This window comes from Cryptotermes secundus, unplaced genomic scaffold (assembly GCF_002891405.2).
Source record: "Cryptotermes secundus unplaced genomic scaffold, Csec_1.0 scaffold1385, whole genome shotgun sequence".
NCBI lineage: Eukaryota > Metazoa > Arthropoda > Insecta > Blattodea > Kalotermitidae > Cryptotermes > Cryptotermes secundus.
In genome coordinates this window covers 19625-38296 of record NW_019729915.1, presented here as the reverse complement: position 1 = coordinate 38296, position 18672 = coordinate 19625, and the positions used below count along the sequence as shown (strand labels likewise).

At 37.9% G+C, this 18672-nt stretch overlaps 1 protein-coding gene across 5 annotated transcripts; it reads right to left on the bottom strand.

The window, feature by feature from the left end:
• Window positions 1–6238: 6238 nt before the first annotated feature.
• On the bottom strand, window positions 6239–17538 carry LOC111865850 (cytochrome b5-related protein). Of its 5 annotated transcripts, none has more exons than XM_023854212.2 (7): window positions 17021–17261; window positions 16571–16663; window positions 16223–16453; window positions 14432–14823; window positions 10578–10769; window positions 10206–10430; window positions 6239–7166 (listed from the first exon to the last, which is right to left on the bottom strand). In XM_023854212.2, exons 3-7 carry the CDS (start codon window positions 16442–16444, stop codon window positions 6884–6886), a joined length of 1314 nt encoding a protein of 437 aa, XP_023709980.1. In that variant the 5' UTR covers window positions 16445–16453; window positions 16571–16663; window positions 17021–17261; the 3' UTR covers window positions 6239–6883. The 5 variants fall into 5 exon arrangements, with proteins under 5 accessions (XP_023709980.1, XP_023709981.1, XP_023709979.1 ...); XM_023854213.2 differs by having other exon boundaries at window positions 17205–17219; XM_023854211.2 differs by lacking the exons at window positions 16571–16663; window positions 17021–17261 and adding an exon at window positions 17278–17538.
• Between the last annotated feature and the right edge of the window lie 1134 nt (window positions 17539–18672).

The following is an 18672-nucleotide window of genomic DNA, read 5'->3' as shown; positions in this document are numbered from 1 at the left end:
GCAACAGACCAAACTATAGAGTAGAACTTGACTAGTCTCCCTCTCTTTCTCTGTTTCTCTTTGGGGAGCTAACAAACATTCCTGTCTAAATAAGGCTGTGGGCACAATGCCGGGACCAATAGGTGGGGCTAGGGGGGCATTGGGGGGAGTCGACTTACACATACAACTACTACTACACCGCATCGCTATTCCTATCGGCAAGATGCTGCTGGCTATCTGCCTCTCCTCCGCCCCCCCCCCCAACCATTCAACACATTTCCATGCAAACTCCCCCGCGTTATACAAGGGCCCGGTACAATGGGTCGCGCCACATTCTGAATGCTTATTTTCATCTGCCAGAGGGATTTGCTTTTGTTGCTTTATTTTATAAAGTAAGCCGCGTAGTCATAGGTTGTTGCTGCATCCTTATTTTACTTTTTCTTACGGGGCTTTACGTCAATTTTTATGCATTTGGAACAAGAGATAATAGACCTACACTGGAAAGCTTCACTCATAAGAGCTTAAAAGAATTAATTAGTCCCTATTATTATTATCTGTTCCTGAATCACATAGACATACTCATTCCATCTCTTTCAAGGTCTTCTCTAGTGTAAGCGTCCGTTTGCTTTGAAGTGTAAATTTTTTTCAGCATTACTTCATAACTTATTCTATCCAAATAATTAAATCCCTTTATTTATTTACTTAGACCGCCTCTGTGGTCTAGTGGTCAGAGTTCCTGGCTACAGATCCAGAGGTCCCGGGTTCTATTCCCCGGCGCTACCCGATTTTCTGAGAAGTAGTGGGTCTGGAACGGGGTCCACTCAGCCTCCTGAGGATAACTGAGGAGCTATTTCAAGGAAACAGCGGCTCCGGTCTAGAAAACCGAGATTAACGGCCGTGGGGATTCGTTGCGCTGACCACGGGACACTCTCTATCCGCTAAAGTTGTCACTAACTTCGCAGACAAGCGGCGGTCGCTCGGTCGGTATAGTTTGCTTGCGGACTAAAAACACGGAATGTTTATTATTATTATTATTATTATTATTATTAAATTTAGTGTTTCCTTTAAACTGTATTCTGCCAAGATCTGCGTTGAGCTGTTAAATGCATTGTCTGCGTATGGATGGACACATCATTAAAAAGAAACGTCTGTTGATGTAGCCTTTGGCAGATTAGATGTTAGTGTAACCCAGGCAGACTGCAGGTACAGCTGTTTGTTATTCCTTCTGGGTACATCAAGATGCATATATTACATTTTTTATGGGAAAAAAAAAAACTGTATTAAAAGGATAAATTATTTTTAAGTACTTTTCAAGCAGTTTGTGTCTGTGTGTATACATACAAAATGGCTATGAAGTTTACTGGCTGCACTCTATCATATTACATAATTAATCGATCTCCAATAGTGGAAAAGTTGGCAGAACTGCGAGTATCGGGCATGGTCACGATGATTCAGTGATATCACACAACTTCGCAACGTGTTACAACTCGCTTTTTATGAGCTACCAGTTCTTATGCAGTGAAGGTTCTTCCAGCACACGTAAGTGATCTCGCGGCGTATTAACTAGCTAGTTTAAGTTTCTTCGGGTGGGGTGAGACAGTCCACTTGGTACGTCGGCAATTAATTGGCCTATTATACCAGCCCCGGATGATAGATGATGAGTGTGGAGCAGTCGGTGGGATGAGAATTGACAGGGGAGACCTAAGTACTCGGAGAAAACCTACCCCAGTGCCATATTATCCACCACAAATCCCACACGAATTGACCTGGGCTCGAACCCGGGCCGCCTCGGTAGGAAGCCGGCGGTTAAGAGCCTGAGCTATGGCACGGCCTTGATTAGCTAGCTAACCAACCATCTTCATGAAGTCGAGTCATTCTTGAGAAGCCACCAGCCGCTCAGCTACTCAGAAATTTCCCAAAACTTTATGAAACCATAAGGTCCATTATCGTGTTCACAAGAGCCCGCCACTGGTCTCTAACCTAAGTCAGATGAATCCAGTCCATACCACCCCATCCCATTTTACATGTTAGGGCGCTATATGAGATAGGAGTTAGTGATATCAGCTGGCGAAAGCTTTGGAAAGGAATTTCAAGCCCAAATGGAGTTGTCTGTCATGAGTGGAACTCATTTAATTTGTACGAGTTGAAAGTTAGTGCTCATTTCAGAGGAAACTATTGCTTGCATCTTCAGGTTTGAAGAGAAGGTCAAGCAAGAAACCGAAAAGAATGAATCAGCAAGCGGAGGGCTGATTTTTATTAACTATATATATTTCTTACTTCCCTCCAATTTGAATAAGTGTCAACTTACAATTAATAGTTGGATATAAATTTGATGTTTGTTGATTGTAAGAGTTCAGCGTTGTTACGCTTATCTTAATGGAGGCATCTATGTAGTTGCAGAATATCATTTCCCTTTCTCACATTAACTACATTTGGTTTCCTCTAATTTGAAGACTGAATTTCAAACATAGCTTGTTCTGTCCAACAGGTCTCTTCTTTATACTAGTACAATCTTGCTTTAAATTAAAATTGATTCTTCTTTCTTCCGATTAATATTTTTTGTTTGAAATAGGCAAAATAGGCATAATTTTAAAAATATTTTAAACCCTTAAGACAAGTAATAAATAGATGCTCGAAACTGTAATACTCTACCCTATATTTTCAATTAAGAATGTCTGAATTTGGTTTACAAAACTTATAATAGAAACCATTTTGGCGTTGCATGAAAACAGAGCACAGTAAACATACAAAAATATATTCATAAAATTTCTATCATAACTGGATTATAACAACGCGTGGTCCCTTGAAAGTTAACAGACATTTTTGAGGCACATGTCGCCTCCATCTTCAGGGTTGACGAGTACGTAAAGCAAGAAGTCAAGCCAAACTGGCAGCAACGTGCTGTTTCCGTAACGTCCCTTTACTTTCAACGGACTATACGGTTTCATGTCACAGAATACAGAACTCTTCATGAACATTGCTGTGAAAACCTCATATCCTACAAGCATATGCAGGGAGTGCATACAAGCAACCACAGTATACTTGGGATTGGCACTGAAACTGTTGAAGATTGATTATACATGAGGTGTTCTCTGTTTGGATTGGGGCTGTCTCTGTTTTATAGAGAAATCAAGAGATAGGTTATATAGACAGATTCGCCTCTGGTATCCTTCTCGAAAAGTAAACCAACACCATTGTCCTCGGGATAGTGTGAGTCATTAGGAAACATATACAATATATGTACCACGTTTTCTTCCCTTGTGGTTTAACTTGCAGGTCATGGAAGTAGGTATTTGGGTCACGAAGGGGAATTTGTCAAGTTTGAAATACAAACTGTAAGCCGTGCACGAAGTAATCTTTCCCCTACATCTTACACTCTCCCCTCCACATCCTATGAGTTATTATTTTTGGTGGATGTTACAGTGGACTTAAAGCGATTTGAACTGTGACGTCAGCAAGTGAAAGCGTCATAGTTCGCAGATCCTTAAAACTGTGCCAAGAAGTTATATGTTCCGCGGATCACTTGCCTTTCAAATTCGGTCTTTAAAAGATTCTTTAAATTAATAAATTTCATGTATGTGTAAACAGACATAATGACATGCAAACCATTTTCTGTATATTTGCGTATTATTCTATGATGTTTCTGCAGGTTTAAGAAGAGATGTCGAAATGATTACGTCAGGTGGGTTTCTTTTTGTTACGTCTACAAATAGCAGCATGCAAAAGAGTACCAAAATACCTACTTCCCTGCTCCTGGACTGAAATGGCACTGTCCCGGGGCGGTATGCAGATGGAGTCATGGCAGCCTGGATTTCCTACTGATGATTTAGAGGAAGGAAAGTATGGCTGAAGCCATGCCTCTCATAGCGACCGCAGCGCCAATTTACAATACTCTGTAACCAGACTCTTATTGGCTTCGTTATGTTTTCGTCTGTGACAATGTAAGCAGTATGTTCCTTAGAAATGCCAGCGAAATTTTAGCGGACTAAACGCCATCACATCCCTGTAAGAGCCTAGCAATACATAAAGCCCACCGCTGTCGCTAGAGTTCGATCACAGTTTAGGCCATGTGGGATTCATTGTGAACAAAATGGCGCTGGAGCAGGTTTTCTCATAGTAGTCGGTTTCCTCTACCAGTTCTTATTAAACCAACTGCTCCGCACTCAGTTTTCAAACTGTCACCAACTCTATATCGTCATCATACTGATAACACCGTTAACAAAAATAAATAAAATACCAATTGTGACCTTAAGAATATAAAGTGTGAGGTTAGGTTTAATTGGTTCATGATAAATCACAAATGTAGATTCTTAGGAGCAACGTTAGACGTCATTAAGAGCAAGTTATTTCTTAAAGCCGCGCCATAGCTCAAGCGGTTAGTCGCTAGCTTCCCACCGCGGCGGCCCGGGTTCGATCCCGGGTCTGGTCAAGTGGGATTTGTGGTGGACAAAGTGGCGCTGAGGTGGGTTCTCTTAAGAGTACTTCGGTTTCCCCTGCCAATCTTCATTCCACCAAATTCTCCATCATCATAATCACCCGGGCAGGTACAATAGGTCAATCAGTGGCCGCCGTGCCGAGTGGACCCAGTTGGACTCCACCCCCAAACTAAGCGAATTAAAAAAAAAGTTATTTCTTGGGCAAATTAACACGTATCGTGTTCCCAAGAAAGAATCTGCGGTATGGAGTTAGTTAACCCATAAGGAGAGCAGAGGTCAGGGATTTCAGCCATGTCACAACCTAGTCGTTGAACATTTAAATAGAAGCCTCGTACAGAATTAGACATTGTCCTTCGCCCCATGTTCTCTTATTCACGATGTTCTACACGACGGCAGATCTTGGCTAAGCCGGCGAGCGTGCATGTTTCTTCTGTTACATTCAGTGCCAGGGTTGCCAACAAATACATTTTCGCCCAGGACGGTCCGATTTTGGGCTACGGCAGGGATTCTCAAACTTTGTAACAACATGCAAGATTTAAGGTTTTCACGGCGGTGACAATGGAGAAAGCAGTCTTCTGGGATATGGCGCCGTGTAGATATTGTGTTAACCGACGTTTCGGAGGAATGTATCGCCTCCATCTTCAAGGTAGAAGAAAATCCGCAAGGGAAGAACTAGCTTCAGCAGGTGCAAACAGACTTCTGCTTCACAAGAAATTCTGGCATCCTATTATCGTCACGTTAGGAAAGAACTATTCATCGCACTTTAATTAAATTATATATGTAAATATGCAACATGTAATAAAAATAATCTCTTCTTTTTTTGCACCCCAGCATTAAGGAATTTTGACAAAATGAAAACTTAAAAAAAAAATAAACTCACGAAACCACCGCCATCCTCACAGGCATCATCTTTATCATATTGTGACGAATATGGCCATTTGCTAGGCAACGGTTCTCAAACACAATCCCGTGACATTGGGAGAAAAGTAACTAACTGTTCAGGGTGGTGGCATTTATCCAGTTCTCCCAAAGTTATAAAAAAAAAAAAGAGTTCATTCGTGAATTCGCGATATTAATGGATTCATTCGCGAGAAATCTCTGTGTTCGGCTGTGGAGTGTTAACCACCGGAAAACGGAAGCTGAAGAAGTGACCGATACGTAAATCGAACCAAGTCAGTCACAGTAGAAGAGAAGACACTCGTAGTCCAGCAAGGAATGGAGTGAGTCTTAGGCAGTCATTGATTGTGAGCTGTTACAAATGCTTTTAATTGTAATAGAAGTGGAAATAAATCCAATCATCCAATCCAGACCACGTTATCATTAGTCATGCAAACCCCTCAGATGTGACAATATGATATAAAGCAATTGAACCATTAAATGTTTGTGCCACCTAAGAGTTCATAAAAATTGTCTGGCATATTTAGTATCCTGTATAAATAAAGCAAGGTGTATGATAGACAAACTGCGGTCATTATCAGGTGTAAGAAATGTGCTTGACATACACGTCTCTTCCAGCCACAAAGTCTACAACAGCTGGAAAAAGCAAAACAAAAGAAACCTCTGTGGTTTTAGTCCGCAATCGAACTATACCGACCAAATGACAGACGCTGTCTATACAAGAAACTGCTCTAATGTCATGTGAGATTATGGTAAACCAATGTGCCAATAAGGTTCTGATAAGTTGCAGATAACACTAATTCTGCTATTAGGATCCAATGATCTGATATTTTTATTTTTGTATGTGGATTATTTTATCATGCTGCGTGAATGTAAGTTATATAGCATTAAATGGCAGAATGACTGATGAATGTCATCAGCTGTAATCATTTTTATAAAAGACGTTTATTTAAGAGAGCTTCTTAAAAAACGTGTTTTCTATATCTTTCAGTGCTAGATATTATGGTAACACTGATAAATACAACTGGATTGTGGGTAAATGGATCCCCTAGCACATATGCAAATGAAGTTAACATTTTTCAAGACTCAGGGAGAGGGAATGAATTTTTTTTAGTAAGCAGGACACTATACCTATTTTTCAAGAGCTTCTTACCATAATTATTAGGAAAAATTGCATCAAAGCAGATATAAAATAATGTAGTTTCAGGCAAATGGAAAACGCAGTAGACATATACCATAACCCCCCCAAAAAAGTGTTGTGCCCAAAATACATTAATTTCATCCATTTTTGTTAAACCAATGTCTTCCAATTGGCTGTCTTATATTACAGCATGCTGTCATAGCAAAACAAATAGCATCATATATGCGAATACTCACTTGGAGATGACCAATTACATTTGAAACATACAGTGGTAATATAACATGCAACATACATTTGAAATTTCATGTAAACAGTTTATAGAATAAATATTAAGACTTTTCAGGTAATGAGTGGCTTAAATAAGAATTTTTCTCATTTGGCCGACATGAATGCCTGGTCACAATTTCTCCAAGAAGTTTTATTTAGTTAATTATTTTCCAGGTGGATTTCGGTTTGGTTCGTTCTTTGCCAGCTGTAGAAACTGGCCCTTCAACAAGTCAAGAACAGTTCCAGACTTATAAGTGATACCAAATTCCTTACAGGTCTCATAAAATACAGGATACAAATGATGAAGATGCCAATGATCTATTGTGGGGAACAAATGGTGCAGGCAGTGATCACCAAATGTCACTAAAACCAGGAACTTGGAGTTGTTTACCTCTGTACGGTCCTTTACAGCATCTACCTGACAAATACCCCAGTCACAATCAGCTCTGAAACAAGGTAAAGATAGTAAGATTTGAGGCTTTCACGGCGGTGACTATGAAGAAAGCAGTCTTCTGGGATTTGGCACCGTGTATATGTGGTGTTAACCGACGTTTCGGAGGAACGTATCGCCTCCATATTCAGGGTAGAAGAAAAAATATATAAGAAATCTGCAAAGCAAAGAGTCACAGTCTGCTTTTACCGGTTCTCATGGTCTCTTCGCTTTGCAGATTTCTTATATACTTTTTCTTCTACCCTGAAGATGGAGGCGATACGTTCCTCTGAAACGTCGGTTAACACCACATATACACGGTGCCAAATCCCAGAAGACTGCTTTCTTCAAGGTAAAGACAGGTTTAGCAACAGTCTTCAGTCACGTGAGATTTCAGGTTGTTCTCATGGCAATAAGTATCAATATTATGGCCTTCTGAGATGTGATGCAGTGTTGTTTGATACCACAAAATCCCAAAAGACCACAATCTTTAACCTTCAATTAGCTAAACAGATGAAATTTCAAATACTTCAGAACACTCACAAACCTAGAGTTTCAGTTGCAGTAACGAACAGTGATGAAAGCATTAGCAAATGTCCAGTTCAAATTTTGCATTTCTAGGCATTAAATAGAAGAAAACACTAAATGAGTTTAGTGTATGAATACAGCTCACTCACTTCCATCTTTAGTGCAATTTAAAATTATGTAAGTTTTGAGGTTTTCACGGCGATGACTATGAAGAAAGTCGTCTTCTGGGATCTGGTGCCGTGTATTCTTCGTTTTAACCGACGTTTCGGAGGAACATATCGCCTCCATCTTCAGGGTAGTTGAGTTGCATGTGAATAGAGATAGCTGTAGCAGCAAACTCAACTACCCTGAAGATGGAGGCGATATGTTCCTCCGAAACGTCGGTTAAAACGAAGAATACACGGCGCCAGATCCAAGAAGACGACTTTCTTCAATTTAAAAATGTTTACAATCTCACTTTAATTTAAAATAACATTAAAATCACATCAACTGCCACGTGTTTCTGCCTTATTTGGCCATCTTTAGGCAACTGTTCACTTTTTGAAACCGTCACACCGTGCTAGGTTGCTATTGCATATCATTGTTCACATTAAAATGCGTTTGTTTCAGAACAAAACTTTCTCTGTTCCACGTTATTTCCCTTTTGCAGTGTCCATGTTTGTGCCCCTTTCATATGCAAGTTCTCACTAGTTGGGCCTATCTTCCTGCGTAGTATGACTACAAAAAATATTGCTAATAGTTCTACAACCAAAGTAACTCCATGTTTCAATATTGTGACATGTTGCGCAAAGCCGAGCCCCCCCCACACCAGCAGTGACGCGGTGGGTGAGTCAGCGCTCCCCTCCCACCCCTCAGCGGTAACGTAACGCTCGCGTAATAGGCGAGTAATCACCCCGCATCCTGGCAGCTATGCGCGGTGACGTCACGAGCGGAGCCGAAGAGAGCCGAGCGGAGCCGAAGATAGCCGAGCCCCGTAACCGGGTAACTATGCAAGGCGAATCAACAGCGGTGACGTAACAGGATGACGTGGCACTCATTACGCAACAAGCAAGAACTGCAGCTATATAAGTGAGCTGCACAGCTGGTACGAGTCCAGTTCTAATGTGGCTACCAGCGAGTTGTAAGGTAACAGTCGCCGAGTCAGTTGTACTGAGTCAGTCAGCGAGTCCAGGAGCTACCTACGAGTCCGTCCTCGAGCTACGCTAGTTCCGAGTTAGCCCGCAACTAGTCAGTTGTATTCCGGCAGTTGGAGTGTACTAATTGTGATACTGCAGATAGCAGTAATCGTAAATCTGTAATTTGGGTGATTGTAAGTGCGAATGTGAAATAAAATTCGCTACATCGAATACATCGAGAATTTATTTGTCGCGTCATACCCCCGATACGCGACAATATCTTTCCTTTGAACTTTGTAGTTACTCAGCTTGTCAAGAAATTACCATTCTTCTATAAACCAAGGTTTCACAAATGTGTGTTATTTAGTCCACATCCACAATCTCTAAGATCATGTTCATATTGTCCTCTAATCTGTGATTAGGTGTCCCTACATGTCTCTTCCTTTGAGGGTTTCGGTATACTTTGTAGGAATTTCTCATCTCCCACATGCATGCTATATGTCCCACTCCACTTAACCAGTTCTTCTTGATTTAATGGCCTACAAGAAAATGTTTTCTCATTGAGATTAAATCCAAATACCAACACTGCTATACAGTTTAACCTTACTGCCAAGCGAAGTGCTCCAGATTGGGCAACAAAAAATGCATTTATTTAATGATGCTTCTCAGCTGCATATGAATGACATAGAATGTTGAATGAAATGGTTGTGGCCTGATATAAGGTACTATTCTGGCATTCACCTTAAGGGATGAAGTAAAACCACAGAAAGCCTCAGTGTGTTAAGATAACCAGCCACTGGACTGCAAATCAAATCCATAACATCCTGAATTTGAACCAGAACTGCTGAACATTTTGTTGTGAAGTTTGATCTGCATATTAAACATTTGAAAACTGTAAAATGTCCAGAATATTTTAAATAAGCTGGGTCACTAAGTATCCATATAACTGTGTAATGACTGAAAGGACGATGTTTTAATAATTCATAATCCCATGTCTATTAACACCTACTACTGGAATTTAAATAGCCTGCTGCTGGGTATGGAGTGACCTTTCCTGTCTGCCTTATGACTTTTTTCAACTTGCCATTTTCTTCAAAGTCAAAGAAGGGAAAAAACATAGAGAAACCATGCACTCATAACAAACAGCTGCCACAAGCTATGATGCAGACAGGCTACCTCACTCAATGATAAACACAAATAAAATGCCAGGTGTATCTGAAAATTATTGCTGGTAAGATATACTATTATTCCCAAGTACGAACCATCATAACCTGTCACGAATTTCACAGAACATTCCCACACAATGTGCTAAGTTACACATGTTCAAAATATTTAAATCCAATTTACCATAGCCTGGAAGGTTCCTCAGTTCCTACAACACAATTTGACTAATGATATACCTGTATATTTACCTTGGGGCATCTCCATCATGGAAGTTCTCTGGGTGATGGTGTGCTGCATTGAAGCCATTCAAGGAGAAAAAGAAGCTTGCAATTAACACAATCCAGCACCACATGATGAAAGTATTAATAAATGTTGCACCACTGTATGCATACATCACAAACAGTGGGATAAATGGAATCAAGTCCTCTTTCCTCAGTGAAGGTTTTAATTTGCCTTGAACTGTCAAATACAACCTGAAACAACACCGCCATTTTGTTGGATAAGACCTAGTCAAGAATAAAGAATGCAGAAAATTACATCAATTAAGTAGGCTGTAATTATGTCAGTGCTTTATGTGATTAGTTTTCTTCATACAACTTGTATATTAGGCTATTATTCACCTGGAAACAATAGAAATGTAGAAGAAGATGAAGTACAAGGCAAAGCTGTAGAGCCATGATCCATAACGAACACACAGAGATTTTGTGCGATATGGCACCCACTGCAATAGTGGCTCAAAAAAGGTAAGTTCAAGGTCGAGCAATGAGTTTGTGTAGAGATGGTGGCTCAGTGCATGACTAATGCGCCACTCTCTGAAACACATCATAAAGGAAATTTACCCTTGTGCCTAAGTACCACCATGTCATGAAAATGTATGTGGGATATGGAAGTAAAGTTCCCTCCAGCACAAGACAAAGATTATAGGCCAGTTTCATTTTGATTAACCACTAAGGACAGAGTTTCTATTACCCACTGAACAGGTGGGTGTGTTGACCCAGGAGCTGGTCTGAATATGGTGACAAAATAAAAAACCTCACTCCACTCAGAAATCAAACCTCAACCATCTAGTCTACTTTACTGACCAAGCTAGCCTGGCTCACTAATAACACATTATATGGGTTCAGTTCTCTGCAATCCTAAGTCTCTTTTTAAAAAAATGTTTGACATTTCCCTCATGATCTCCAAAATTGCAGAAATATTCCTTATTTCATTATCGTCTATAACAAAATTAAGACTTCTTGGGGCATTGTTAAAGATGTCACCAATAACATACTTGTTAATAACTCAGTCCCAAGTATAAATATTGAGGGTAAACTATATAACAATGTACAGATAATAGCTGATACTATTAATAATTATTTTTCTGGCCCAGTACCCCAAACTCAACCTAGCTCATCCTCTAAGGTAGTGGATTCCTTAAACAATCTCTTCAAGGTATTTCAACATCCATTCCCTAACACAAATATGACTCCAGTAACCACCAGTGAAATTAAAGATATAATTAAGTCTTTAAAATTGAAAAGTTCACATGGATATGACGAGATTTCGCAAAATATTTTAAAAAGAAGCCTACCATTCATTCTGTCTCCATTAACTTATATATGTAATAAACTACTGAGCCTTGGTATTTTCCCAGACCGCTTGAAGTATCCTCAGTATTTTTCCAGACCACTTTAAGTATTCTCAAATTAAACCCATCTACAAAAAGGGTGACAGGTCTGATATGGTTAATTATAGACCCATATCTTTGATGACATCCTTTTCCAAGATTTTCAAGAAAAACATTTTCAACAGACTGCAATATCATATCGATGTAAATGAGATATGGGTGCAAGAACAATATGGTTTTCAAACCAAATCAACTACTGATATGGCTACCTTTACCTTAATAAATAATATCCTATTGGCACTTAGTAACAAATTAGCTGTCCGAGGATTATTTTGTGATTTAACCTAGGCATTTGACTGTGTCAATCATGGCATATTCCTTGCTAAATTGGAGTTCTATGGCATCAATAATATAGCAGGGAAGCTGGTTAAATCTTACTTGACTGATAGATATCAAAGAACTTTAATAAATAATAATTATAGAAAGGGCGTTTTTGAATGGCGAAAGGTTAAACAGGGTGTTCCATAAGGTTCGGTACTTGGGCCTTTGTTTTTTCTGTTGTATATCAATGATCTGCCTTATGTAGTAAATAAATCATCCATACCAATTTTGTATGCCGATGGTACTAGTATACTGTGTTCAAATTCTAATTCCACAGAACTCGAAACTGCCTTGAAAGCAATTCTGGTAAAAATAAATGAGTGGTTTTCACACAATTCGCTAACGCTAAATTTAAGTAAAACTAATTGTGTCTACTTTGCAACAAAATTGAATCTGTTAAAAAACTTAAATATAATATATAGTGATACTTTAATCCACAACACTTGTAATGTCAAATTTCTTGGGCTAATCATTGATAGTACTTTGTCCTGGAAAAATCATATTAATCAGTTAGTACTTAAGCTGAGTTCGGCTGTGTATGCCATTAGAAATTTATTTTCCAATGTGTCCCAGAAGAGTCTACTGATGACCTATTATGCCTATGAACATTCCATTATGTTCTATGGCATTATATTTTGGGGCAATTCTGCCAACAGTAATTTAATATTTAAAATTAAAAAAAGAAGTTAGAATCATTATGAAAGCTAGAAAAATTGACTCTTGTCATCCATTGTTTAGGTATCTAAATATTCTTCCATTTTACTCATAATATATATTTTCAATATCCATGTTTGTTGTTAAAAATATGGATATTTTCACACTAAATTCTGATATACATAGTATCCATACCAGACAAAGTTTGGATTTACATAATTGAACTTATAAATTAACTAAAGTCCAAAAAGGTGTCTACTCTTCCAGGATTATGATATTTAATAATTTACTACAGAATCTTAAAAAAACATGACAAATGATTTTAATAAGTTTAAACATGCCTTAAAAAGTCTCCATATTGGCTCCTTTTACTCATCGCGGGAATATCTAGATTGGAGAATGGAAAACCTTGCTTGTTACAAATAATTTATAATCTGATTGCTGATCTGATACGGTTTTTTGCTTGGTTGATGTAATCTTTTGTCTTGATTTTTATGCAGCTTTTCGTTCTGATAAGCATGATTTATATGTATTGTTTACCTGTAGAATTGACTGTATATGTTTTTTTCTGATAGTATTGCGATATGACGAGTATCAATGTATTTTGATTGATGGGAAAATGAAATAAAGAAAGAAAGAAAGATAACTGGTCATAAGTGTGTAAATTTATAATGCATTTAATTCAGTTTATTTAGGTAATTTGAATGAAATTGTATTAATTTTATGTTTTATAGTAATGTTCTTTTTAAATTATGTTTATTAATTAAAATTGTATTAAGTTTATTTTTTTATCTATGCTAATTGACTAATGTATGTGATTTTAATTATGTAACTCATGTAATTTATTATATGTATCTGGACACATCTATTATCAAAGGGACTATTTCCACATCCTAGGTTTTTTACCTGTATAGATATATGGAAAATAGAGGAAATGACTGAAAAAATGAATGAATGAATCAGGTGTTGAAATGGGAGTAGGCGCCGGTAGATGCCATCTAGTTAGGAACAAATTTATGAGCACACATTCTAATAATTTTCTTTTAATTTGTGTTACTCATTCCTTTGAGTTTCTCTGATGATTTCAAGCACCTACCTAGTTCTGAATAGGAGTGTCTACCTAGCTCTAGACTTCAATGTTCATGTAGCTCTGAACTAGGTCATCTATGTCACTCTGAAGTTGAGTGTCTACCCAGTTTTGAAATGGAATGTTTACCTACTTCTCAACTGGAGTTTCTATCTACATCTGAAAAGTAATTTCAACCCTTGAATATCAAGTGTTGTTTTTTGGTTCTCAGAAATCAGTGCAAGTAACAGAGGAAGCATTATTTTATACTCTGATATGGGACACTTAAAATATTTGACAGAAATCCCATGCATGTGACAAATTTTACTCATCCCTTCATGATACAACTTCTCTGGACCAAATGTAGTTCTCACAAAAATTATAAAATTAGTTAACGCCTTCAATTTTAGGTCTCTCTGACCTTGGAGGAGGAGGCAGCATGATCCTCTGATGCACTGGTATCTCTTTATCATAGAAAATAACATCACATCCCAGAAGACCATAATCGTAAATACCCAACATCATGGGAACTTCAAATCTCATATAGATGAATTAGTTCCCTGAACACAAAGTATACATATGACATGTAAATTAAACCTTACACTGAGCACCCTTGACTGTGGTTGTGGTTACATTAATGACAGAAAAAAGTGAAAGGAGTTATAGTACTTAGCTACCTAACCTCTTCCCTTGCAAGACATACCAAGCCCCCACATATGGTCACAAATACTAGATAATAACGTACAGAAATAGTTGTTTCTCACCTTGATGTCAAAAAAGAGAGGTCAAAATAATACATGCGAAAGTTATCTTTCATATGGAAGAAATTGTGGGCACTGACAACTAGAAAATTAAGGATAAATCCTGCCAGCACTCCAAGTTTGAAATTATAGGTGGCATTAGCAACAGTTGAAAGTAACAGGAATGCAGCCAGCAGGAGATCTGAGCAGAGCTTAGATTGTGCTGAAGGTCCAGGAGGAAGTTGTGCCAATATGGGCTGTGCCTTGCGTTTCAATGTGTGGTAGAAGCCATCATCCATGAATGTATAAGGAGAGTTACGTGGCTCTGTTGCAGGACGAACAAAAAACTGCTTGAGCAAATATTCTGCAGTTTTTGTTACATGGTGAACTTCAAAAGCCTCTGTGATGTCTGAACCCTATAGAAGAAACATGTACATTAAAATTACACACAGATTATTTGAATTAACTCTGTGGAACAGAATTCTCCTTGAGAAGCTTATATTTGCACATCTTGTCAAGAAATTCTTCATCTCTTATAGAACCCAAAGGTTCATTACAGTGTTCACAAGAGCCTGCTCAATTGTTTTGCATATGAGAAATATTAGATTGTGACAATGGATTTCAAGGAACCTATAGATGCAGAGATGAATAGCAGAATACAAACAAGTTCTAAACTTTATCAAATTAGAAACAAAATATTATGGAACCAAGAGATCATAAAACAATGTTAAACAATTGCTAGTGTATATTTCAAACCAGTGCCATCATATAAACCTCCAACATGAACCCTTACAAAGAGAAACAAAAGGACAAACAAAGAAATAAATATTGTCATGTGTTTAGGGTGCGCATGACTTATAAGACAGGTTCTGAATTGGATAAATAGATTTATTGCACCTTTACATTCACAACTTGGGACTACAGGCAATTACAGCACTGTCGCTGATTTACATTCTTTACAGTTCAATGTTGCACATGCTATAAGATCCTCAGTCACTAATCGTATTCTGGCAACAGATTTATAACCATCTCACTGTCACTTCAAATCACATGTGGAGTCTTCTTTTCACAACTTAATTCCTTCCTTGCCCTTGCTCTGCAGCTGCCAATTCCAAAGACTTCATTCAATTCTCTGCTCCCAAGCTCATATTCCAGCAGGCTGGCATCCCGAAACTTGACTCATCACTTCACGCTGTTCAATGGAATTCTTCTTTATAACCACTCTGAACGGACGCCACAGAAAACAGTCTCTATTGTTAAGGAAGTGTGTTTACTGATCCGTTGCCTAGCAATAGATATCCTATTGTTGCGTGAGTTTGCTTGCATAGGAATGTGTTTAATGAGTCGTTGCTTAGCAATGGGTATACATATCACAATATGAATGTTTGATAAGTACTGAGGGGAAAAGAAGGGATAGAATTAAAAACAAAATTTTTAATAAGGTTGAATTACAAATTTGTTAATAGATTTAGAAGAAACCCCATTTTAACTATTATGGGAAAATTAATAATATACTATAGAACAGTGATACCAAAAATAGCAACTGAATTAAAATTTAAAAGAAACGAACCCACTGGAAGGCCTATTACCCGATGGTTTAGCCAGATACTGGAAGATATCAGGAAGATACAAATATTCACCTCAGCAATTTGTTCCCTTCATTAAATATTCACTATATTAAAAAAATTTTAAAATAAGATTTCTAGAGCTAAAAGGAATCTATAGTTTATGTACGATTTTTTTGCTGTTAGAAAAATGCTGAGAAAAATAATCTCTTAGATCCTTCTGTGCAATGCAGAATTCTGTTGGATATAACTTTGTGATTGACAACCAATCAGATCCTCCTGGATGCTTGTATACCCACTCAGTGAAGTCATAAAATCCATCATGAACTCGCCAGAGACCATCTGTATTATCATCAATCTTCTTGCACTCCATCCAAATTTCTGCATATTTGACTGGTTGTTTCTTGTAAGTAGGATACTTCCAGAGACCAGGCAAAGATGACTGCAAAATATCATCTGCTTGTGGTGCCATACTCAGACACTGCAAGAGAAATGTTCAGTTCTACAAATGTATGAAGATATTAGCACGATTATATCATATTTTTTAGAATTATCAAAGTGTGACAATAACATCAGTTTGAAGAATGAGAACACCCACCAGCAGAAAATTTCTGTGCAACTTTCCTTCTGTTCAGTATCCACAGTTGGGAATACTTCACGTGATTCAGGACTGTCGTAGTTTTTGCCATGACTGAAAGACAACTTTAAAACTATGGTATTCATGGAGAATGATTCTGATAAAATGTATAAAATTACACTCAATTTTAAATGTATAAGGTGTGCTAAAAATATAGTTGGAAACTTGCTACTGGGCTAGACTCATTTGGAACAGTCAGAATTTCTAGATAGGTATAAATATATTAACAAGTTAATGGTTCAGTAAAATAAAGGTAGGCCAAGACAATAAACTGAAGTTCTTTAACACTTGATTGCAAATACTCCCAACTCAAATATCTCGTTGGATGTAGACTATGAATATGAACATGAAATGAATCAAGTAAATGTGTGCAGGTGGGTCAGCTGTAAATATCACAAAACCTAATGTAACCTTAAAAAGAAGAACTGCTGCTGCTGCTGCTGCTACTACCATTACTACAAGCAAATTGTGAAATTTAAAGAATTCACTGTATAAAAATAGACAAAACTGAGTATATATTTTCTTTATACACTCATAATATCAAAAATTAAATCCTGGCAAAAACAGAATATTTGTTCATGGAACGAATTTTCACACTATTGTGACATATTCTTGTCCTATCAGCAGTTTAGTGTGTCAGTTAATGTGCAGACTATTGAAATACAGACCTGTTCATTGGTACTAAGCAGACTGTTTATTATTTGCCTTCTTGAAGATGGTTTGCTTACACAGCACTCCAACAGATTACATTATCCTGGTTCACATCAAACATAAGTAATTTCATATGTCAGAGATATCACAGTGTTAAAAAAATGTGACCTAACACTTAAACTGGGCAAATAAATAGACTCCCTCTCTGAACCATAACTATGAAGGTCACTGATATCAAGCCCTACAACTGAACCTTGGTCCTACTTAATGGAATTCAAAATCTCAAACAGCACCTCAGTTCAATTTTATTTAGTGAGCTTGGGGTTTAAGACTTTCTCAATTTTATGGTCTTCTACTGATGGACCTCTACATATTTTTTTTTTCTGCTAGTGGGGTGGGACTAAGTACCTTGTACTGCGGCCACTTCTGGCCTATTGTACCAGCCCCAGATGATAGGTGAGGGTGATTGTGGAGCAATTGGTGGAATGAAGATTGGCAGGGGAAACCGAAGTACCTGGAGAAAACCTGCCCCAGTGCCACTTTGTCGACCACAAATGTCACTTGACCAGACCCGGGATCGAACCCAGGCCGCCGCAGTGGAAAGGTAATGACTAACTGCTTGAGCTATGGAGCGGCCCTGGACCTCTACATAAAGGAAACATTCAATACATAAATTGATATCCTTTGTTCTGCTATTGAAGTAATGCCTGATCTTATTACAAGTGCTTACTTATTGAGAATTTATGCACACTGTGGTCGTTGAACAGTGATGCTCACTAAGATTATCACTTGCAGCTGGGGTCTTGGCCATTTGGTTCAGAGTTCAATATTATATTAGCTTCACATTTCAGCCATCAGATAACCCACTACAGTTACTGACAATTATGAGCAATACAGACCACATCCACATCATTCCATTATCTAAATGCATGATCAGCATTTTATCTCGACGGTTACTGACTTTATTTCATGGTGTATTATGCATCTGAAACATTTTCAGCCTCGGGAACACTTATTTAAATATGGTTTGAAATATGACCTCACAGCCATCTGTGAGTCAATTGTCTAGGAAATGTGAGGGCCTCGACGTCTCACAACCCTAAAGGCCTTCATTTCTTGTTACAAGGATAATTTTTCCTTTATCTTTTACCTTCAAAATATGAGATTTGAAGTTCTGGTTGCAAGGAATATTAATATTATAGTCTTCCCATCAGACCATAATCTCACTCCTTCAAAATGTATCTACATCTTAATGTCAACCCATAATCAATATTATCTAGCTTGAAGAAAATTAATATATTTCATCAATGATTTGCAATAACAAATATCAGAATCTGTTCATGTAGAACAGTGTTTCTAAAATCACATGGCTAAATAATTGGAAACTGTTAGACTTTCTGTTGTGAAAACAG

Excerpts from the sequence above, each read along its gene's own strand:
- LOC111865850 (XM_023854210.2), bottom strand. The coding sequence starts at position 17,062 with ATGGTAGTAGCAGCAGCAGCAGCAGCAGTTCTTCTTTTTAAG. Across the intron at positions 16,454-17,020 it reads CAGCAGTTCTTCTTTTTAAG|TGTCTGAGTATGGCACCACA; the intron begins GTTACATTAGGT and ends TTTCTCTTGCAG. Across the intron at positions 10,770-14,431 it reads CTCTCTTTTTTGACATCAAG|AGAGTGGCGCATTAGTCATG; the intron begins GTGAGAAACAAC and ends GATGTGTTTCAG.